The sequence below is a fragment of the Astatotilapia calliptera genome, chromosome 14 (genome assembly GCF_964374335.1).
Source record: "Astatotilapia calliptera chromosome 14, fAstCal68.1, whole genome shotgun sequence".
NCBI lineage: Eukaryota > Metazoa > Chordata > Actinopteri > Cichliformes > Cichlidae > Astatotilapia > Astatotilapia calliptera.
In genome coordinates this window covers 40,498,070-40,521,397 of record NC_137435.1, presented here as the reverse complement: position 1 = coordinate 40,521,397, position 23,328 = coordinate 40,498,070, and the positions used below count along the sequence as shown (strand labels likewise).

The 23,328-nt window shown below is 44.2% G+C and overlaps 1 protein-coding gene across 1 annotated transcript; it reads left to right on the top strand.

Moving 5' to 3' along the window:
• Window positions 1-24: 24 nt before the first annotated feature.
• On the top strand, window positions 25-22,759 carry LOC113035899 (A disintegrin and metalloproteinase with thrombospondin motifs 15). Its single transcript, XM_026191761.2, has 8 exons — window positions 25-1,129; window positions 6,134-6,266; window positions 8,180-8,347; window positions 12,496-12,779; window positions 12,874-13,051; window positions 15,645-15,820; window positions 16,510-16,685; window positions 17,165-22,759. Exons 1-8 carry the CDS (start codon window positions 176-178, stop codon window positions 17,940-17,942), a joined length of 2,847 nt encoding a protein of 948 aa, XP_026047546.1. The 5' UTR covers window positions 25-175; the 3' UTR covers window positions 17,943-22,759.
• The last annotated feature ends 569 nt before the right edge of the window (window positions 22,760-23,328 follow it).

Below are 23,328 nucleotides of genomic sequence, written 5' to 3'. Positions count from 1 at the left end.
CGACTTTAAAACTGAGCAGCTCAGAGAAGTTCGCGTGCAGACAGGAAACGGTGCAAGATGGGAAAGCAGCAGGGAGGACGCGCGAGTGCATAGGCTTTTAAAAGACGCATGGGCTGAGCTTGGTGCCATTGCGCACAACTTCTTGAACGGCGGACTGTCCCGAGTGGGAGCAGAGATGGCGATGCCGAGCAGTTCTTTCGTTCTTTTTACGCAGTTCTTGCTTTATTTGAAGGTGACACATTGCATGGAGGTCGATTTCTGCAGACCTGTTCGCCTGAGTCAGAAAAAGCCCGGAGTGTATTTGCACCGGCGCGCCGAGCAGATGAATGAAGATGAGATCGTGTTTAGACTTCGTGCATTCAGAGAGGATTTTTACCTCCATCTGTCTCCAGATTCCAGTTTCATTGCAGCTGGGAGTGTTTCAGCACCCGACACCTTTGCAGGCTCTGAATTCAGGGAATGCTTCTACTCCGGCTATGTCAACGCAGACCCCGACTCCTTTGCCGCGCTGAGCCTGTGCAAAGGCCTGCAGGGGGGATTCTTCTATAACGGCGTGGAATATTTTATTAGCCAGACCGAGACTGAAGACGCAGGGGCCGCTTCTGTGCGTGGAAACTCCTTCGACAGGACGCATATCATTCGCCGCCGCAGACGCCCAGCGCACTCAGCTGGAAACTTCACCAGCAGGTGTGAAGTTCCACCTGACACCAACTTCACCGTCTCCCTGGAGAGATACAAGTACATGAGAGAACTGGAGACGGACGGCTTGACCGAGACTGTGCTCAATTCCTTGGGGAGGTCTAAGAGGTTCGCCGCCGTCCCCAGGTTTGTGGAGGTGCTGGTTGTGGCAGATGAATCTATGGCTAAATTTCACGGGGATGGCCTAAAGCATTACGTTCTGACCCTCATGTCAGTAGCAGCCAGGCTTTACAAGCACCCCAGCATCCTCAACTCCATAAACATAGTGGTGGTGGGCTTCATGGTGATAAACGACGATGACAAGGGACCGAAGGTTTCCAGTAATGCTGCTCTGACTCTGCGCAACTTCTGCTCCTGGCAGAAGAAGTTAAATAAACACAGTGACAAGCACCCCGAGTACTGGGATACAGCCATTCTGTTCACCAAACAGGTAGGTCAAAGAGCCAGAGCTGCATTAGAGATGTGGCTGCTGCAGAGAACAGAACTACTGCACTCATGGATGGATGGTCAGATCCTGGAGTCTGGGGCACAAACACATACAGGGCCCCCTGTTCACTTAGACACCAAGACTAAAACACAGCTGTAGCTGAAGTAGATGCATTGTGTCATCCAGGGGTCTCAAACCTGTGGCCCGGGGGCCACTTGTGGACCACGTCAGCCCTACTTGCTGACATGAAGAAATAACGCAGTTTGTCCGTTGTTGTCGAGTGCAATGTTAAAATAAGTTCTTTAAGAAGCCCAAAATGATTTAACATGAAGGCGACATGAGCAGAGAGCACAAACACACTGAGGCTGCGTTACTCAGTGACAGACTCACACTCATGTCTGCAGTTTGATTTGTTAAACACGAACACAACGACAGCAGCAGTGCTGCCACGTGTGCACAGAGAGCACCAGTGTGTGTGTTCAATGAAAGGATCCAGTTAGTTAAAATCTGTGCTCACGTTTGCAGTTTGCTCTTTTTATACAATATTTGAAATTTTAAAAACAAACAAACAAAACATTTTAGGAAATATTTGTGGGTGTTTTCTTGTTTATTTGTTTGTTTTTGTACTACTTGAACATAAAGTGTCCGTCCAATGAGACGACAGTGCCAGCAGTGGCCCACAGCTCATGTAAGTTTGAGACCATTGATGTAATCATTGTGTGTCTCTCTCAGGTTGTTTGATGTTTTGATTGTCTCTTTGTATGTTTGCGTCTGTTTACGTCACACAGTGAGTTTTTGTTGGGGTCGTTTGTATCTCTGTAGTCATTTACACGTCTTTGTTGGGCCTCATCGCTGTTCTTTTGGGCATCATGTGGGTTTGTGTTTCGTAGTATCTTTCGTAGTACTTTGCTCCCCTTTGCAGTTGTTGCTGATTGCTTGAGGTCGTTTCGTGTCTCTGTTTGTTTTGCTTTTACTTCACGTCTCTTCATCTCGACACTACGTCTCTGTGTCTTTTTTCTTTGCATTGCTGTTTGAAACTGTCTCTTTGCAGGGATTTAGTGTTTCTCCACCTCCTTGTAATTGTTTCACAGCTTTTTTGAGCTGTTTTGCATTTCTGTGGTTGTTTCGTGTTTTTATAACTATTTGATTAGTATGTCTTTAGTGGGTGGTATAAATAGACTAGGGGCCCTGAGTTTGTAACCAGTAGTTTGATACTGACTTTCCAGCATTGCAGGGTTTCAAACACCCATTTCACACGACCACAGCTAATTAAGGTTGTCGTGTTTATCACCCCAGTTTTAAAAGGTGGCTTACTTGTTGCTTCTAGGTTTGATTGTTAGAGTGTAGAGCAAGCCTGACGACGATGCAAACTCCCAGAGACCTTAAGAGTAATCCTCAGCAGCAGCAGTAGTGGCGGCAACAGTGCTTGTCTGTGACTCTGTGTCACAGGCTATCGTTATCAAGATGTGATGATAACACAAATGGCCAGTGTCACTGTGGAGACTTGTTATGATTCCTGCACAGCTGCCACATTTACCCATCACTAGTGATCAGTAGGCTCAGTATAGGTGCAGCTACATCCCAGGACTTGCACAGCTCTGCGAGTCCCCTTTTCTGTTGGCTGCTGCAGTGCGTCAGTGGAAAAGACCAGCTGAGCCAGTTCTTTCCATGAAAGACCTCACCTCTATCTGCCTCAGCCGAATAAGAACTGGATTACTATCTGCCTGTAGTGGCCATCTTCATACTATCAAAAACTCTGTAAGAATCCAGCTAGAATTCCAACGACTCCCTCATTTATTCAAGCTGATGTAAGTTGGCACCGTCTGAAGAGTTCAGCCTGTTCACAGCTGTCAGATAATCCCATGTGGTCACCAGAGCTGTAAACACTGGCTGATTCTTACTTCTCCGTCTCTCCCTCTTCAATGCCTGCTCATTATCGGGGGTCATTTTTCCATTAGGTCCACTTTGGCTGACGGTCTGATACACGTCGGCCTCCTTTGCTTAACACGTAGCAACATACAGAAACATTTACGTCAAAAAGAATGAAAAATTGTTCCAGTGTTGGGAACCATCCCTTAATCACACTGTTATATATAGGAAAGTCCAGGTCCAGTGCTGTTGTCCTTGTAGGGCACAGTGACTCCAGCTGCTGCATTGGAAAAAATAATGCAATAGGTTATGAAGTCTAAGATGTGTGGAGTACACATGGTTGGCAGTGTGTGTTACAGCCTTACTGGGCCAACACTGGGTTAACAAGTTCATTTTCAGCTGTCTTCATATTTACTTGGAACACACAGGTACATGAAAGCCACTTGGCCACAAAATCATTCCTGACTTGACATAATGAAGCAGAGACACAAAGAAACCTTTTCAGTGAGCCTCGTGACAGAACTTTGCTACAAAATTACTGATAATCGTTGAATTGTGGCCATTATTCCAAGAAGTTGTTCAGTGGGAAAATACAGTTTGCTGTAATGTTGAACACCAAGCAGGTGCAGCGTGTGCAGCGATGCTCTAAGCTAAAGTCACAGACTAATGTGGACGTAAGCAGTGGAAACGTCGTACTCATTCACCAGTCTATTTGTATTTGTTAGTGTCACTTAGTGTTCATAGTGAGTTGTTACATTACAATCTGTGACTTGTCATGTTACTAAGTTATCAAAAATAAACAGTGTTAGCGTGGACACGTTGGTTAGACTGCACAGAGAGTGTTAGCCTATTGGCTAATGTAGCTCTGGCTGTGCTAGCTCTATCGCCATCAGGTTTGTATTAGGTAAGTGTGGTTAACCACGACACCATAGCCACAACAAATAACCAGCAACAAGCTTGGTAATGTCTCTCAGAGTGACAGTTTGAGTTGAAACCTCGCTAGTGTGGTTTCTGAGCTGTGGTGGTGGTGGCCCAGCCAAGGGGCCAGAACTGTGGTACACTACTGACTCTGAGGCTCGCTTTGCTGGCAGCAAGACCAGCTAACGGATGAGGTCAGCTAGGAATCTCTGTGGATTATGATGTTTGCGGACGACGCTGGAATCTGTAGTGAGAAAAGGAAGCAGATGGAAGATAGCATGGGGAAATGCTATGGAGAGAAGATGAAAGCAGAAGTAAGGCAGTGCTGGCAGGGTGGAGTCGGTGGGGCGAGTGTCAGGGTTGATTTGTAAAGGGAAGGTTTACATTATGCTCGTGAGACTTTGTGATGTGTGACAGAAGTGTTTGTAGGCAAAGAGAGGCAAAGCTGAGATGGACAAGTGCAGAGGACGGATCGCAGGTATGTTCAACAAAGCGTGTTGATTGTAGAGCTGCAAGGAAGCTCCACATTTTGAGTAAAAGAAAAAGAAGAGTTTTATAGAAATAGTGAAGGAGGACATGCAAAGGGTTGGTGTGAGAGAGGAGGATGCTGGGATATGATCTACCATGGTGACCCCTACAGAGAGCAGCCAGAAGAACAAGCAGCACTGCCATCAAAAGGTGTCATTATCACAAAATCGGAAGCACATGCCAGACCGCAATTATCAGCCCGCGAAGATTCACGCAAATCACTCCGAAATGCACAGTCCAACCTGTCGGCTGTCTCGCTAGCTAACTTCAACATGCTCGCTGACACAGCTGTAAGTTTGGATGCATCCTGCTCAGCAGCTGCATCCCACTGAGGCAGAGGGAGAAAGATCCTTAAGGGCCTTTCCTTTTCCTTCAGCCGATCGCTTGAAAAACCACACTATATAACTCATCACTTTGTAACGCTGACATTTGTTAACAACAAGCGCAGTATACACCTGAGGCTGATGGGAACGCCAGTTTTATATAAACACAGCCATAAATTAAAGCAACGACCATTTTCAAAATTTGATCCACTGGTGGTTACAGCAAGGCCAGCACCTCATGAAGCAACACATCAGTGTTCTTCTGGAAGGAACATAAACACCTCTGATACTCGATGTTGAATCTTTGCACATTGGTGCTGATTTAGGAGACGACTGAAATCCAAAGGAGAGCTCCTCTGGGGACCCTCAGTGTCACACATGGAAACCAACCCAACACTTGTTGAAATGTTTCAGTTTGGACAAAACCACCAGTGATCTGTCCTCCTTGTTCTCAAACCACATTAACAGCATAGCTAGAAGATAACACCACAGCTGTAAATGTGGGCACAGGTGTGGGGATCATCCTGGTTTTGGAAGTTTTGTCTTGAAGTTTTTGTCTTGAAGTTTTGTTTTGAGTACAGACGACTCCTCTGTACAACTTACTTCAATCATGACACTTTTGCAATTCAATCAAATTACTTTTCTAGAACCAGCAGCCACCATAAAGGCACACGACTGTGTTCAGTTCTGGTGCAGCAGACTGTGGAGTTTTACTCTGAATACCACTTTGAAGGAGTGCTGTGAAGTTTACATCAAGTGTAGGTTAAAGTACTGTCTGCATTTCGGGGGGAAACCTGCATTTGGTGGCATCTGGGTGCTCCGAAACTACAGGTTTTCTCTAAAATGTTGTACAGAGGGTACAACAGGACATATCAGGACAAATATATATTTAATAAAGGTGCTCAGACAACAAATAAAACAACAGACTGATTCTTATCAATATAAAAACATCAGATGTTCACATTAAACCAACAATTTACTTTGAACTGTTCTGTAAATTAAGAATGGGTGAATGTAAGCAGAGAGTAGATGGGAACAGACTTTGCGATGAACACAGTCAGATAGATTCCTGTGGATTTATTCCACTCTGCGCTGCGCTGGAGGTATATTCTTACCTCTGTACAGAAACACAAAGAGGAAATCTGTGGCAGCCCATCTCCCCCGACCCTCTGCTTCAATATATTTTAAGAACAGGGAATAAGCAAACCACACTCCCACATGCTTTGAATTAGTTCCTTTCATGGTCTGTTCAATGTGTTGCTCAGGGCCCAGCCACACATAGCATGTTTGGAACATGGCCCGAGTCCAATCTGATTTTTCAGGCTTCCAATGAGAATAAAGAAGCACACATTTGTCTCTGTGTCACCAGGATCTTTGTGGAGCCACGACCTGCGATACGCTGGGGATGGCTGATGTTGGGACCATGTGCGACCCGAAGAGGAGCTGCTCCGTCATCGAGGATGACGGCTTACCCTCGGCTTTCACGACTGCTCATGAACTTGGTCAGAAGTTTTCTCACATTATGCACCTCATGCTAAACCAACACGACCACAGAATGACTTTTTATTTGGGGCTTGACAAACTTGTATGTGCATAATCAGTGCGCAGACTAGCCCGGCCTGTGGGACTTATTATTTTCATGGTGAATTGTATGGTTGCGGTTCTTGGTCTTGATCCTGGGGGACTGGTGGGTTTCAATCTGTCAAATGATTTAATTGCCTTCATCTGATGCTGTGTTTGAAAATCAGTATCATTACAATCAAAAGCAGCGCTCAGTGTTTCACCGAGCAGCCACACCATGTAACTTTGTATTCTGGCAGCTGCAAATGGCTGCTGTGAAAAATCTCAACTATTTCATTTGATATCATAAAGCAACATCTTTAACAGTCCAGCCAGTCTGTGGAAAGGAAAGGGGCAACGAAAGCACAGGAAATATTACTGGTATGTCCAGCAGTGGCTGCTAATTGTAAACTACATACATAAACTATTGTTCATCTCCGAACATTTGGGGTGGAAGTGAGTGACACGAGCAGATTCATACTACTGTTGTGTCTGTGAGTTAGCTATTAGCTACAGCAAGCAATTTAGCATAAAGGTCTGAAGATACTGGGAATGGCTCGCCTGCTTCATCCAAGCTCTACTGAGTACTGTTACAAAGTACACTTTGGCACAAACAGCTAGCTCTTAGCCCTGCCCCCAGTGCTTTTCTTTGTTAGGCTGGCTGTAGCCAGGTTAGCCTCATTAGCTTAGCCTCTTACGCAACCCACAAACATCACTTCGTTTTTACTCTGTCGCGGTGGGGTGCGCCGGTGTATTTGGAAATAAGACCCAAAAGCAGATGCTGATTGGGTTTTAATGAAAAGCGAGCCTTTATTTGCCTGGTGGCAGGAGTTAGACATAAAAACTAAACGAACAGAAACACTGAGAAACACCGTGACTGTGACTATGGGGGGGATGACAGACGACCTGACAATAACTAAACAGAAAAGCACAGGCGAAATACACACAAGGGTGATTAGGGTAATGAAAACACACGAGGACACAGCTGATACACATGAACCTAATGACGCTACTGGGAAGTGAAACTAAATACAATGACCAAAGAACACAACACTCTTTCAAAATAAGACAGGAAACATGGAGAAAAATACAGTAATCGATTAAATAAAACTAAAATACACACAACACTGGCTCACAGACCCAGAACCATGACATACTCTGGATAATGTTTTTATTCTGACATGACAGTTACCAGGTTATATGAAATCCTAGTTTCAATGTATTACGGTGATTGTGCACCATAATAAATTCATTTTGTAAAATTCTTCCAGAATTTGTGAAGAGCCTATTAGCTAGCTAAATTACCAGCATAAATCTGTGACTCCTAATGAAAACATAAATAGGTAATTCTTCTCCGCCTGCTGCCTTAATGTTTAGTAATAGATAGCATTAAACTGCACAAACTTGTAAAAACTCCTGAGACTGAGTGACCGCTGAGAAACCTGCTGAAAAACAGAGGGCTTTAGCCTGAAACCAGATGCACGAGTAACCCGAGAGGCCCAGGAGAGGCATTGGTTTACACTGTCCTCATATATGTTAAGTAATTACACAAGTTCCCCCTCGAAATAATCCGGTCTCATGAACGACCGCATTAAAACCACAGTTTATGTTTCTTTTTTATTTTGGAAGGCACTGCTTGTATTTAGGGAACGTAATGATTTCCTTTGGAAATAAAGTGCTCTGTTCCTGACATCAGCTTCAGATGACTGAGTAGAGCTGCTGTGTGTATGTAAACGATTTGTCTTTGCATTAATATGTTCGCATTTCTCTTTATCTCCGCACGAACTCATTGTGCTCGTGTTTTACTGAAAACAGAACCAAAATGAGTCCTCCTCTTCCCACTGTTTTCCCTCAGGCCACGTTTTCAACATGCCCCATGACAATGTGAAGGCATGTGAGGAGGTATTTGGGAAACTAAAGGACAACCACATGATGTCTCCCACGCTGATTCAGATAGACAGGAGCCGACCCTGGTCTGTGTGCAGTGCAGCCATCGTTACCGAGTTCCTGGACAGAGGTCACGGTTAGTAAACACTTCCTGCTTATGTTTCTGGACTCTGATTAACATCTAATTATGTCCAGGCGTCGTCATCCAGCTCTCAGCTGGTAGCAATCTGACTGTACCCACAAAATGTTTTTTTTGCCTGTAATTTCTGCTTGATTTCATGCCAAATGATATTTCTGTTTAACATGTTTTCAATCATTTGGATTCAGTTATTGAACTGTGCCTCACAATCATATTGTTTTATTTTAAAAAGTCGGAGCAATTTATCTAAAGCAAGTTTATCACTGGAGTGTTTAGTTAGAACCAGGCCACTTTTAAAAGGTGCACACGTAGTAATTAGTCAAATGACTTTACAAACTATAAAGATGTTGGTTATAGAGAATTTTATATAAATACTGTTTGTCATTGCAGGGGCAACATTTTAGTGGTTGTTGACGGCTTAGCACGCCCCCCTAATGTGATCGAGGTGAAAACGAAACTCACCTGTCGTCAGGCAGAACGCGGATGCTGAGGCTTGATGTGGACCAACTGGTCACACAGTTGTTTTACATGACTGGTGAACAGCCGAGGCAAGGCCACAGCATTTCATTCATATATGACGTTAAGTTGTCATCAGTTCAGATTTGATAAAAAAGTTGTACTTAACTGGTGTACGTGAAATGAAAATTCTGGATCCTCATCCAGAAATCTTGTTTTTCTGACGGATCACTCGGTTTCTTCATTTCTAGCCAAGAGCAAATTTCTAAAAGACAAGTTAACAGAGTGATTAGTGTTATCTGCCGGTCAGACATCAGTAAGAGACATGGTGGACGTCCCATCTGGATTCTGTTGATTTTCAGTCTGGGTTCTGTTTCCTGTGGTCTTCATGTTTCATTCTTTGGATGAGAGTTTGTTTTTTTACTACATGTTAGAGTTTTGAGCCAGAATCAGAGAAAACCACCGACTGTATGTAAACGATGTACATAGACCTCATGATATCACCTGTTTGTTGTTGGGGGCTGCAATCTTCACCCATCCTCTTCTCCTTATGTGGTGCTGAACGATACGCCAGCTATCAATCATGAGGTGAAAGGTGCAGCCTGTGCCACCACTAGGTGCACGTCTTTGGACAGTGGGGAGATGCCAGAGCACCTGGAGAGGACCCGCGCAGGTAGAGGAGAACATGCAGGTGTTGCATTTGAAGACCTTAAATTAGTGATTGAGACCATAAAGTCATCATGAAGATTTCTCCGGTGAGGCCATGGATCAAGAGAGCCGAGGACGTTTCTCATATGTTATGGAATATATGATGGTTCCAAGTTTACCTTAATGTAGCAATAACTGCCAAGGACATGAGAAGTATAATATCGATGCATTTATTATGGAATATTACTTGATATTAGAGAACACAGGTGGACATTCTTGCTTCAGCAGGCACAGCTATTCAATTCTGAAGTTGTAACCTCACACACGGTTTCATAAACTTCCTCCTACGCTCTCTGGATAAGGAAACACATTATGTCTATCTACAAGCTGCCGGCTGTCCTCCAGCCAAAACACCCAGTGCCATCAGTGGACTGAGGTCATTGTAGTCCTACAAGCTCCAATAAGACTAACCTTCTCTCAGGCCTTCCTGAACAGTGAAGCAGCATCTGACAGACTAGTGCTGTCACAATAACCTGGACCTAACGGGAATAAAGAAACAGTGGAGTTTGGAACTCAAAGTGCACTGAGCTGTCGGTCCTCTGCCTGCACAGAGAGGAGGTAGAGAGGGAATATGTGGTAGGTGTGAGTATCTTCACAACAGATCGTCACATTCAAATCCATCGTCTGCATCAGCACCTGCTGACTCAACTTCTCTCAGGCTGCGTCCACGCTGGCCAGGATAGATTTGAAAACGGCGTTTTCAAATCTGTCGTTTTCACAGAGTTGTGCGTCCACATTGAAACGGCCCAAAACGCTCACATTTTATTACTGCGCACGCGTGAAACGCAAGAAGATTCGACCTGCCTCGTTTCTGTCTTATTTACTTTCCGGCTCTTTGAAACGTCGGCAAGATGTCGAGGAAAAGCAGCGGGTTTTTTAAATGGACTAGCAACGAGGTGGAGTTGCTGCTGCGAGTAACACAAAAGTACAAAGGTGCAAAAGCGAGTGAGAATACTAGGGCTGACAAAACTGAGAGCAAACAAAACAACTGCTGTATAACGTCCTCCGCTATCTTAGGTTAATTGGCCACGTGACTGCATCACATGACTAAAGTGCATCATCGTTTTTGAAAGTCTCTGTTTTCGCTGTCCACACTGCGACGCAAAAGCACCGTCTCCAAATGAATTCGTTTTCGAGTGCGTTTTCTAAAACTGCGTTTTCCTTCGGGAAAAACGGCGTCTCAGTGTGGACGGGCGGCCAAAACGCAGAGAAGATGATGCGTTTTCAAACGAAAGCGCATTAGTGTGGACGTAGCCTCAGTCTTCAACACTCCTGACCTGCTGCCGTGTGCTGAGGTTGACCAGCTGCTCACAGCGAACAACAAGAATCCACAGCAGGTGGTGACGGCGTCACAGCTCCCCACTGACTCCAGCTGTTTTACAAAGGACCCCACTCACTGTGAACATCACCTGTTCTTTCCTCCTGCCTTCTTGGAGGACGTACAGCTCACACATTAAAAATACAGATTCTATATTATGTTATTGTTTTAGAATAAAATGTATTATTTTCCTTTTCCAGTATTATTTGTACCTGTGTTTACCTTTCTCTCAGTTTATTTTACACGCCCTGACGTACAGCAGAGAAGCAGGACGCTTTTCACTGTAACACTGTTATAATGACAATACACATTTGTTCTATTCTGGATTATAAATACACCAACAGAGTGATTAACCATCCTGAGGGTGACTGTAAGTGAAGTCATTAAATGTACTAATTTATTATATCACCCCTAATCTCCAGCTACCAACGACTGCCGTTCCTAAAACAAGCAAATGAACCTGAACAAGCTAACAGTGCTGAGTCATTAGCTTAAACTAAACACGATCAGGCGTCTGCACCGTCTCATGCAGAGCACACTCTGCTTGTTCACACATTATTTATAAGTTCAAGCAGTGCCTGTCTTCCATAGGCTTTGATGCTGCAGGTTTAAGTCCGACATAATGTTAAACGTGCATCATTGTTTATCTCCCTGCCAGGACCTTACATTAACTTACCTAAATGTACCTCAGCGTCAGTGTCATATAAAACAAATCAAAATGAATGTGTGAGGTGAACGTACACTGGTTACATTTTCAATTAAATTTCCACTGACTGATGAAGCTCAGTGACCTCGAATGAGTTTTCACACGTTCAGGTGACAGGAAGCATCATCCAAGTCCCGATGTCCCGTCCACAGCTATGTTATGACGCCAAAAACTGAACTCGATGTTTCGGAGAATAAAGGTCGCGTCAGACCATCACTTGCAAGGGGAGAAATATAGACGAGGTTTTTGCAAAGACAAATACAGATAATAATGAACAGGAGCCCAAAGAACAGCGTGGCCGTGCAGGCAGACCGGCTTTGTCAGAGCCTGTTTCCTGTTTTTAAACACTTCCCATACAGTTCTGTACATTTAAACTGTGTTTCTTTAGTGACATAGTGAACACGTCAGACTCTTATCCTCCGTGACATTCATTCAACTTTCATGTCGCAGCTGTTTTTCAACTATGACCAGACTCTGAGAAAAGAGGACCGGCAACATTCAGTGCTGAAATGTTTGAATTTATTGACAGCCATGCTTCTTTCCACCTGGTAAACACAAGTGCACAATTTACATTTCTTTCATCTGTTCTGTGTTTGCTCTCGTCACCGCCTCACATCCTCGTCCCATTTTTAGCTGCAAAGTGTTCGTATGCTAGCTGCAGACTTTGTTTGGTACTGGGTAGGTGATGTAGTGTAGTGCACACATTTCCTGCTGCACAAAATGATGAGAGTAAAGAGACTGAACCAAAATATTCAAGGGTGTAAGAAACAGTGAGCTCAGTGAACAGCTACAAACATTTGTTAGTGCATAGATAAACTACATAACAGGTTTTTCTCAATCAGCATCACCTACATGCAAATAAGGCTTTTCTCCTTTTGTAATAATATTGATTAGCTATTTAAAGAAACTGATCACTCCACGAATAAAGCTTTGCTGTTACTCTCGGTGTGTTTCTAGGAGACTGTCTGCTGGACCAGCCTCAGAAGCAGCTGACACTGCCCGACAACCTGCCCGGCTCCAGCTACAGCCTGCACCGTCAGTGTGAGCTTGCATTTGGCCCCGGCTCCAAACCCTGCCCTTACATGCAGCCCTGCTCCAAGCTGTGGTGCACGGGAAAGGCCCGAGGACAGCTGGTCTGCCAAACTCGACATTTCCCCTGGGCCGATGGCACAAGCTGTGGCAACGGCAAGGTTTGCTACCAGGGGGCTTGCTCTGTGAAGAACAGCACTGAGCACATCAAGGTGAGACGGGGTGTGGAAAGAAAGCAGCATCCCATCCTGCTCCAGCATTTTTGTCACAGACTAGTGAACAGCTTTGATCGTTCTTTTGTCTCAGGTCGATGGTCGGTGGGGGAAGTGGGGTTCATTTGGTGACTGTTCCAGAAGTTGTGGAGGCGGAGTTCAGCTGGCAAGAAGACAGTGCAACAACCCTGTCCCTGAAAACGGAGGCAAATACTGCTACGGCCTTCGTGTCAAGTACCGTTCCTGTAACCTCAGCCCTTGTCCTGACACAGGTACGCTGATCCTCGGACCATTCACCATAAAAATAAACCTTAGCAACCATAACTATTTTTGTCCAGTGATGGCAAGTAATTCAAACAGAAGGTGGCAAAATCCTGCAATAAATCCCCCAAGGAGGGCTCCTTAAGCCTATATCCAAGTATTAGATTAGCATTAGATTAAAATGCAAACATGTGTTCAGTATTTTTAAAATTTTCTTCAGTTTTAGTCAGAAAATTTAAAAACAGTCAGGGAGGTGTATAAATACCTCATAGACTTTGCTTTGTCATTTTCCTGTTAGCTTACTTGCTAACAGTTTTCATAAGCACAGAAACAGCAGCATTAATGGGACTAGCTAGTGCTAACCTGGTACGACAGTTTCTGCTCTGTGTTCGAAGAAATTAAGTCAGCTCAGCATTAAGATTATTTAATTAATGAAAAGTTAGTTGGTTCTTAAGTAAAACGGCACTGCTGCAAGCTAACAGCTGGCTAGCTTAGAGCTCATTCACACAGGCCTAGAGGCTGGTCGAGGACCCTTTCACAACCTCATTTACTCTGGACCTGTTGCTGTCTGTCACCAGGTGGAATCAGTCACACAACCTCCAAACTTTAGTTTCTATAAAACATGCCACGATGTCAGATATTAACCACAGAGCAGCAATGAAACTTGAAAACGTGCTACAAATCGGAAATGGAGAATGTTTGCTTTCAAAGTAAAAGTGCCTTACCACTAAATCCAGCAAAACAGTCAACTTTTAATTTGAAGGCAGATTAAATGTCTGATTTGTATCCCACTCTTCACAGTTTCAGTGCTGCTTAGCCAACAGGTCAACCAATTTTACACAGCAACAGCAGCAAACACCAGCAATGCTAACTGTCCTTTTGTAGTGCGTGGCTGCGACTCCAGCAATCAGTTTTACAGAGGCTGCCAATGACTGCCTCCAACCAGTTGGGGAATAGTCAAAGGAGCTTGCAAAGAAAAGCGTCTGGACTTCTTTAAGTTACTTGAAGACGTTTCACCTCTCATCCGAGAAGCTTCTTCAGTTCTAAGGTCAAATGGTGGAGAGTTCCAGATATAAACCTAGTGGGAGTTTCCCCCCACAGAGGGACAAAAGGACCCCCTGATGATCCTCTAATCGCCTGAGCCAAGGTGGGAAACTGGGCGTGGGTCCCAATCAGCCAGAGTTTCGGGTGTGTTCATTGTGAAACCTGGCCCCACCCTATCATGCGAATTCCTGAGGTCAGAAGGCCCAGGATGTGAGTGGGCGTTAAGGCGTCTGGGAAGGATCTCAAAACTGGATTATAGATGGCAGAGAGTTGGTGTCGTAAACCCCGCCTCTGTTCAAAGATGGTCGCTCACAGTGGACATAGATGCTTCTTTCACTCCTCTTTCAAACCATCTGTCCTCTCTGTCCAAAATGTGAACATTGGCATCCTCGAAAGAGTGACCTTTGACCTTAAGATGCAGATGGACTGCTGAGTCTTGTCCTGTGGAGGTGGCTCTTCTGTGTTGTGCCATGCGCTTGTGAAGTGGCTGTTTGGTCTCTCCAATGTAGAGGTCTGAGCATTCCTCGCTGCACTGTACAGCATACACCACATTGTTATGTCTGTGTTTTGGCGTTTTGTCTTTCGGGTGAACCAGTTTCTGTCTGAGTGTGTTGCTGGGTCTGAAATACACTGGGATGTCATGCTTGGAGAAAACTCTCCTGAGTTTCTCTGATACGCCGGCTACATAGGGGATGACAATGTTGTTGCGTCTGTCCTTCTTATCCTCCCTCGCTGGTGTCTGGTCTTCTTTTCTGTGCCTCTTTGCTGACTTTAAGAACGCCCATTTAGGATAGCCGCAGGTTTTGAGTGCTTCCTTTACATGTGTGTGTTCCTTCTTTTTCCTTCAGGCTTAGAGGGAACATGTTCTGCCCGGTGGTGTAGGGTCCTGATTACTCCAAGTTTGTGTTCCAGAGGGTGATGGGAGTCAAAGAGGAGGTACTGGTCCGTGTGTGTGGGCTTCCGGTAAACTTCGATGTTGAGGTTGCCGTTCTCTTCAATGTGCACAGCGCAGTCCAGGAACACCACCGGGCAGAACATGTTCCCTCTAAGCCTGATGGTTTGAAAGAGGAGTGAAAGAAGCATCTATGTCCACTGTGAGCGACCATCTTTGAACAGAGGCGGGGCTTACGACACCAACTGTCTGCCATCTATAATCCAGTTTTGAGATCCTTCCCAGACGCCTTAACGCCCACTCACATCCTGGGCCATCTGACCTCAGGAAATCACATGATAAGGTGGGGCCAGGTTTCACAATGAACACACCCGAAACTCTGGCTGATTGAGACCCACACCCAGTTTCACACCTTGGCTCAGGCGATTAGAGGATCATCAGGGGTCCTTTTGTCCCTCTGTGGGGGGAAACTCCCACTAGGTTTATATCTGGGACTCTCCACCATTTGACCTTAGAACTGAAGAAGCTTCTCGGATGAGAGGTGAAACGTCTTCAAGTAACTTAAAGAAGTCCAGACGCTTTTCTTTGCAAGCTCCTTTGACTACAATGACCTGGATGACTGAGAACCTTCACAGACATCTAATTTGAGGCTGTTGCTTCATTTCCAGATAAAAGCTTCCGCGAGGAGCAATGCGAGGCCTTCAACGGCCTAAACCTGAACACCAATCGGCTGGGCTCATCTGTGGTTTGGGTTCCCAAATATTCAGGCATCTCTCCCAAGGACAAATGCAAGCTCATCTGCCGTGCCAATGGGACCGGATACTTCTATGTCCTTGCTCCAAAGGTATGCATCTGATTTTCAGCCGTTCCACTCAGGAAACAATTCTTATTGTATCTGTTTCTATCAACTCTTTCTTAACACACTGAAAAACGTGTTCAAGAACGCAAATTATGTTCATTAAATGAAAGATAAGTGATGGCTGTACACAGTACAAAGATCAGCACTGCTAGCTTTCATTATGCTGCAGTTAATTTCAAAATGAAAGTCCTGCCACGCTTGTATCTGTGTAACGAGCTCAGACATGACACCGGCCTTTCAACTATTATGCTTCATAATGAATCTGAACTCCTCAGTGTTTAACACTTCAGAAGTCAGGAGTCAAAACCTGATGGGACACTGAAGCTTTGAGTTAGAAAGGTTGGTGTGTCACTGCTTGGCCTTATTCACAGTTTGGGAGATGATGGTTACATCCATCACTTTTAAAGTGACAGGTGATGTTTTGGTGGCAGCAGAGAATCAATAGAGTGGTGAGAAAGTCAAAGATGGAGAGACAGAATCACTGCACAGCTGTGGCTTCTCAGCAACCTTTTATGAAATCAGCAGAAATACAAGCCAACGTCTCACTGACATGTTGTGGCAATCAGTCTGGGGAAGCTTCTTGGTTTGTAGTGATTTATGGCTCTGTTTTATTTAAAGCAAAGGCTGGTAGCTCTCTCTGATGTGTGTATTCATGCATGATGTGAATGTGGCAGGTTGTGGATGGGACACCCTGTTCCCCGGACACTACGTCTGTGTGCGTTCAGGGAAAATGCATCAAGGCAGGCTGTGACGGCAAGCTGGACTCTAACAGGAAGTTTGATAAGTGTGGTGTATGTGGTGGGGACAACCAAGGCTGCAAGAAGGTCTCAGGATTGTTCACCAAGCCAGTGTAAGTAATCCCCACATACAAATTTTACCTAGTACATTGCTCCATGTGACAGAATGTTTCTAAATTCAGTACATCAGCAAAGTGGAATCAAATCGTAAAGATAAAGTATCGATTTTGATAAAAAGCTTCAAACAAAGATGCAAATGTTACATTTCAACCCATATTTAATCTGAAAGACTCGCTGTACACAAACACAATTCACCTCCTAAAAAAGAAGTTCTGCTATACTTGGCACCCGAAAACAGGAAATGAAAGCTTGTGTTTAGAGAGTAGTTGGCTGAAGATGTACTGGTAAGACTGGTTCTGGTAGAAATGGCACATGGTCTTATTCTGGATTCTGTCATTGTGCTAAGTTTAGTTGTTTGCATTGTGCACTAACACATGGGACCTAATTAGTTTGTATTAATGATATTTTGGCACTTGTAATTTAAAACCACTCGGTTGGACATCATCAGTGTTTGACACCTTTTCATTTGCAGCCATGGCTACAACTTTGTGGTGATGCTGCCCGTTGGGGCGTCCAACATTGACATCCGTCAACGGGGCTACCGAGGAATGGTCAGCGATGAAAACTACTTAGCCGTGAAGAACCGCCACGGGAAGTACCTCCTGAACGGCAACTACGTGGTGTCAGCTGTTGAGCGTGACCTGCTGGTGAAGGGCAGCCTGCTGCGCTACAGCGGTACCTCCACATCTGTGGAGATCCTTCAGGCCACCAGACCCCTGGTGGAGCCTCTGACTGTGGAGGTGCTCTCTGTGGGGAAGATGACTCCTCCCAGAGTACGCTACTCCTTCTACATCGCTAAGGAGAGCAAGGAGGAGAAGACTCTGTGGAAAGAAGAAAAAAGTCATAAATCAAAGAACAGCGTCTTGGCTGATAACAACAAAATTGAGTCTAAGAAGCAGGTGATGGGGAAGAGACCCGTGAGTCACTGGGTGACAGGTGGATGGGATTCGTGCACAGTGACTTGTGGGAGTGGTCTGCAGAAGAGGCTGGTACAGTGCCAGAGTGTGGATGGACGTCCTGCTGTGGACTGTGATGGTGCTGACCGGCCCGTGTCAGTAAGAGCATGCGGGGATCCGTGTCCCGTGTGGGATGTTGGGACTTGGTCTCACTGCTCCAAGTCATGTGGGAGGGGCTTTAAAAGGCGGCTGGTGCGCTGTATTACCGAGAACGGCCTGAATCTGCCCAGAGAGCACTGCTCTGGGAAAAGGAAGCCTCAGGAGCTGGACCTGTGCAATCTGAGGCAATGCTAGAGCTGAGCAGGCGCAGCCTGGGGGGTTACCTTCAGCAGTCAAGTGAACCTTTAGCCCTAATCAGCATGATAATGATTCATTTGCTGTGTCAGGTGACTGTTACTGTGACTGAAGGGGCTACACCAGAGAGGGCCGTCTTCCATGGTCTGAAGGACAGACATTTATTCCCTAAGAGAAAGGAAGGAGACCGCCCCCTCCCAAACTGTCAAACCTGCAGCGGGAGGTTTGACTCGTGGTTTGTCTACCTCTTCCAGGACCGATGACCTGATGCCTGCATATACAAAAGACCTTCTAAGACTTAGAGTTTGCAGCAGAGCTGCTGCATCCTCAAAGACTCCGTTATGCACATAAAGACTTTTAATCGCTGTCGGAAACGTTCAAAAGACTTGTAAACACAGCGCTCACAAACTTCTTGGTATACCTACACAGGGTGAGATCTCAAAGCAAGGAAATGAAAGTTTGTGAGATTCGATCTCAAAAGCATTACTGTGCTGTGATGATGTCTTGCCTGTGTACTGGACTTCTCTCAATACTGAGGAACTGATGAAAATGTGAAACATGGTACTGTATATGTCACATTTAAGGCCTCCTTGATCCATGCAGTTTCTACATGTTCGTTTTCCTTTTAGTTACTGGTGTGTGCGATGGGCTGTTGTCTGATATGGACAAATGAAACACAGAACCCAGCTTTATATGTCTCCAAAAAGAAACAGATCCAGGTCATTAGTGACTCTTTAGGGTTAGCGACGGGTTTAAATAGCACAGAAACTCAGAAAGTGTTAGGGTGACATGGTGGTGTGGTGGATCCTGATTGGTTCAAATCCAGTCTGGTCCTATCTGTGTGGATTTCGGGTGTGTCTCCCGTGTCTGTGCGGTGGACACACAGATTAACTGGCGATTCTAAATTGACCGTGCGCGTGTGTTTGTCTGTCTTTGTACGAGCCCTGTCACAGAGTGAAATTTTGCGTTAAGTTTTCCTTTCACTCTGGATGGCTCACAGGTGACCTGGTGGATGATGAGAGGTTAGCTAAACATCAAAGAATTCCTGAATTAATGACCAAAGTATTAGTAAGTTTCGAGCTGAGCTGAAATTATATTCTATACAGTGAATGTAGTCGGTCAGTATGATGCTGTTTCTAATGTGTGTGTCTTTTGTGCAAAGAGCAACAACACATGTTCAGCTGCTTCTTCTATGTTGCCAAAGACCTGTAAGCTGGCACAAAGCCTTAGCACAGTGAAACAGCTCTCTGCAGAGTGGTTTTCATATCTGTCCTCAACCTGAAGCTGGCTTGGTACTGACAAACCCTGACCTCCAGGAGGCTTTAGATCAGGTAAAAACTTGAAATGGTGGATTGATAAATTCATGAACTACTGTTCACCCCACTCACCTTCAGAAATAGAGTCAAATTCCATTTGTGTTCCTTTAGGTAACCCCTGCATGAATATACAAACTAGGACTAAATACCTGGACCTCCAGGTAACTTTGTGTATCTTTTAAAGTACATATATGTTCTTATACATGAAAGCATACATGGCTGCACGGCTTCTTCACGTATGTAGACACATTCAGTAAAACCTTCAAATCTAAGATTAAAATGATTATTTTACAGGTTTCCTTATTTCTTTAAGATTTAACACATTCAGATTTCAGAAGGTGATGGTCGGCCAAAGTTGACTTTTCTGTACATGCACTCATGTCCTCCCAATTAGTCAGTATTAGCATACACTAAATGTACACCTAATAAAAGGCTATAGTTCTCCTGGTTAAGCAGACAACCCATATGAAAATGTGCCTGTGTTTGTATCGGCCGCAGACCATTTTCTGCAGATTATTCCCGTCGCTTTGTGGCTGCATCCCTCCAGTTACATGGTTTAGGACTAGACACTCCATAAAGCACAAACCACAAGGGACCACAAAAGAAACGATCAGCTGTACCCACTGTACCTTTAAATGTACAATAATGTACTTCACTTTCTAAGTGAATTTAGCATTTTGACTGGTTTACCAGACAAAACTAGTGACGTGAAACCACTGCCTTATGTTTGCCTGCATTTTACAGACCAAACAATAGACGTTTGTAGTTTGCTTCCCTCCTCAGTAAAGCTTCTAAAGATTATGGAAATTAATCCGTTATTGCAAAAAGAAATCATAACTGTCTTGCTATGTTATCACTACGTCTAAACCAGTTATGACAGCAATGTAATTTTGACGTAAACTGGAGCCTAAGAAATGCTTCAGTGACAGACTTTGTGGGAAGAACCATTCAAGCTGCTGCTTCCAGTTGCTCTTCGAGGGATCAGTGAATTTGAACTCAACAGAAAGGTTCAGTGGTAAAAGCAGCAGAAATCCCTCCAAGTCAAAATAAGACCTGAATGCACTGTGAGAATCTCCCGAAAGCACTTTGTGTATGAAAAACAAAACACTTGTGCAACTGCTTAACAACATGGGGCCAAGAATGTGGAATATAACACAAGCATCTTTCGACATGGTGTCCAGTTTAGTTTGCTGTGCAGACAGTCCAAGGTTTCACATTTTAGGTCGCCTGCAGACACTGACAGATGGGCCATGCTGTACATTTATCTGTGGACATGATACATTTGTCTTTAGTCCCCTGGGAAAATTCCTGGGATGAAAATCTAGCAGGATAGATATATTTCTACTGACGAGCCACATCCTCGACTGGACACAGAATGAGTAAGCTCAGAGACGATGGCAGGACAATGGAGCACTAAAACTGCACGCAAAAAATAAGTCAATAATAATATTTGTAATAAATTTATATAGATAAAATATAAATGAGACTCCCAACCAGAGAATTTAAAAAGAACAGAGCATTAAAAGTAAAATGCCAGCAGCAGAAATAGTCAAAGAAAACCTCAGTAGATACAAACTGCAGTTTTTAATTGTTGTTTAAAAGTTATCCAAACTTAGCTGTGTGAGAAATCACTCTCTTTAAATCACGAATTAACTCTGATTAACCACAATGTGTCAGGTTGGTAAAACCACAGCGTGAGCCATTACCCATGATGGGAGAAACCCTGGACCAGTGATCAACCTTCCCAGCAGTGGCCAGCTCACCAAAGTTAAGAGTGTGTCAGTGAGTCACACAGCAGGTCACAAAAGACCTCAGAACAACATTAAAGAACTCAGTTAGCTCGGAGGTCATGATCCAACCATATGAAAGAGGCAAAGGAGAGTTCAAGGAGAAAACCTCTGCAGACCAAAAAGAACATGTAGGATGGTCTCACATTGTCCACAAACATCTCGATGAGCCCCAAGTGTGGACTGGTGAGACAAAAACTTTTTGGAAAGTTCAAGTCTCAGTATTTGGTGTCAAACTAACACAGCCTTTGATAAAAGGAAAAGTCTTGGTGTTGGGAGTGTGTCTGGTCTGCTTTGCCAACACTGATGGAATCAGGAAATCTGCTGAAATCCTGAAGGCGACTGTCCGGCTGTCAGATGGTCCCTCGAAGTCCACTTGAGCCAAAATGACCTGAAACGCAGGACGTTAGTGTCTGGACCTGAATCCAGCTGAGATGCTGTGGCATGACCTTAAACAGGATGTAAATTCTCCAGTGTAGCTGAATTAAAACAATTCGGAAAGAACTGACGAGTGGGCCAAAATCCCTCCACAACAACGTCAAACACTCGTTGTTAGTTTGTGCAAACACTTGATTGCAGCCAAGTGTGGCCCAACCAATATTTAGGTTTTTACTTTTTCACCAGAGGCCAGGCGGCTTTTGTCCCTGTTGTCTCGTAATAAATCAAATCATTATTTAAACTGCATTTTCTATTTACGGTCATCTTTGTCTGCTATTAAATGTGTTTAATAATATAACACAACATGTGACAAACATGCAACAGGAAGGGAACGATTTTTTTGTTGTTGTTTTTGCTCATTTATTATATCTGCCTACATTCATAACACAACATTTTGGACCGTTTCCTCCAGTGTTACATTTTATTCTTTGTGGTTTACAAAAAGAAAAATGTGTTTTCCTGATGAAGCTTATGGAAACAAACGGATCACATGTATCACCAAGCAGCTCCTGTTGTTTTTCCTCCCTGGTGTAGCGTTAACATGTGTTGTTGAACAGAGAGTTGATCCACGGCGTGCTGGTATGTCTGTACTCGCCATTATCCTCGCAATATTCACCAGACCACTAGCAAACCATTTACGGGTGGTTATGGTTTCCCTTTCACATTAATTCCTTACATGCATTTTGGCAGTTCTTCTATTACAAATTGAAATGTCTGCATGTTAAACGTGTGAAAATTCCAATCAAATACGTAGATGCTAAGACGTTAACCCTCTGGCGTCTGATTGGTGGTTAGTAATGACCCCAGCTCCAACCCAAATCCCAACCTGAGACAATGAGGTTCATTTTATTACACTGGTCTCACAGGTCTGTCCAATCAGATAAGGAGGAAAATAATAACCTTAACTGACTCACATCAAAGACTGTTCACGTCTTTCTTCCAAAACTGGCTGTTTTGTCTTCAAATTAAATATTTAAAGTATAAGATTAGTCTGAAGTGGGGTTCAGCTGTTGCTCTACTTTGAATCATAAATTCATGCATGATGATCAAATGTTGGGTTTATTGGAAGTTTGCATTGATCGACTCTGTCCTTTAACAGAAACCTTTTTTGTGTTTGTTTAGAGGGACCAGTTACACCATCTAAAAGGTGGTGATGCTATTTTTATTATTCATGCACATATAATATTGTTTTAACTGTTGTCCCTTGTATTGTATACTATGTATACATTCATCTAGCTGAATACAATAAAGTATTGAGATATTCAGATATTCCACATTCACATGTTGTTGGCTGGATGTTTGGTGAAGCGCTCCTGTTGGTATCTGTTACATCATATTTCTGCTGTGCCAAGCAGTCTTCCACCACACGAGACAGTCTTGATACTTAAGCCCTTCCTCAACTGAAGCATGACTACAGATAAAAACACATTCATTCATCTACTTTGGTATTCTGCTGATTTAAGCTCCCTTGTCTCGACTGTGCTGTAATAACACACCGGCCTGGCGAGCGAGCCTGACGCATTGTTGGGCAGACACCATCATTCCAATCATCTAAGGACTTATTAGCCATAATATTTAACATTTTTTAGAAGGTGTGGTTAGCTGAAGCAGGCTGTCACAGGGAATCACACACAGGTGTGTGCATTTCATTTCTACCTAGAATCAGGTCGATGTGTCTCCTTGTGGCAATATTTAAGAGAAATGGACACTTAACCAGGTACTGGACTCAGTGACAGCACAAGTTCATACAAAGAAAAACGATCGTCCTAACACACGTGTGCTAAACACTCAGCTGCTCTCCTGTGTAGGGTCCACAGCACATGTGCATTTGTGTGTCCCACCCAC

What these genes read in the sequence shown, in the direction of transcription:
- LOC113035899 (XM_026191761.2), top strand. Translation starts at nt 176, where the DNA reads ATGGCGATGCCGAGCAGTTCTTTCGTTCTTTTTACGCAGTTCTTGCTT. An exon ending in ACAGCACTGAGCACATCAAG is followed by an intron (nt 12,780 to 12,873) that starts GTGAGACGGGGT and finishes CTTTTGTCTCAG; the next exon opens with GTCGATGGTCGGTGGGGGAA. An exon ending in GGATTGTTCACCAAGCCAGT is followed by an intron (nt 16,686 to 17,164) that starts GTAAGTAATCCC and finishes TTTCATTTGCAG; the next exon opens with CCATGGCTACAACTTTGTGG.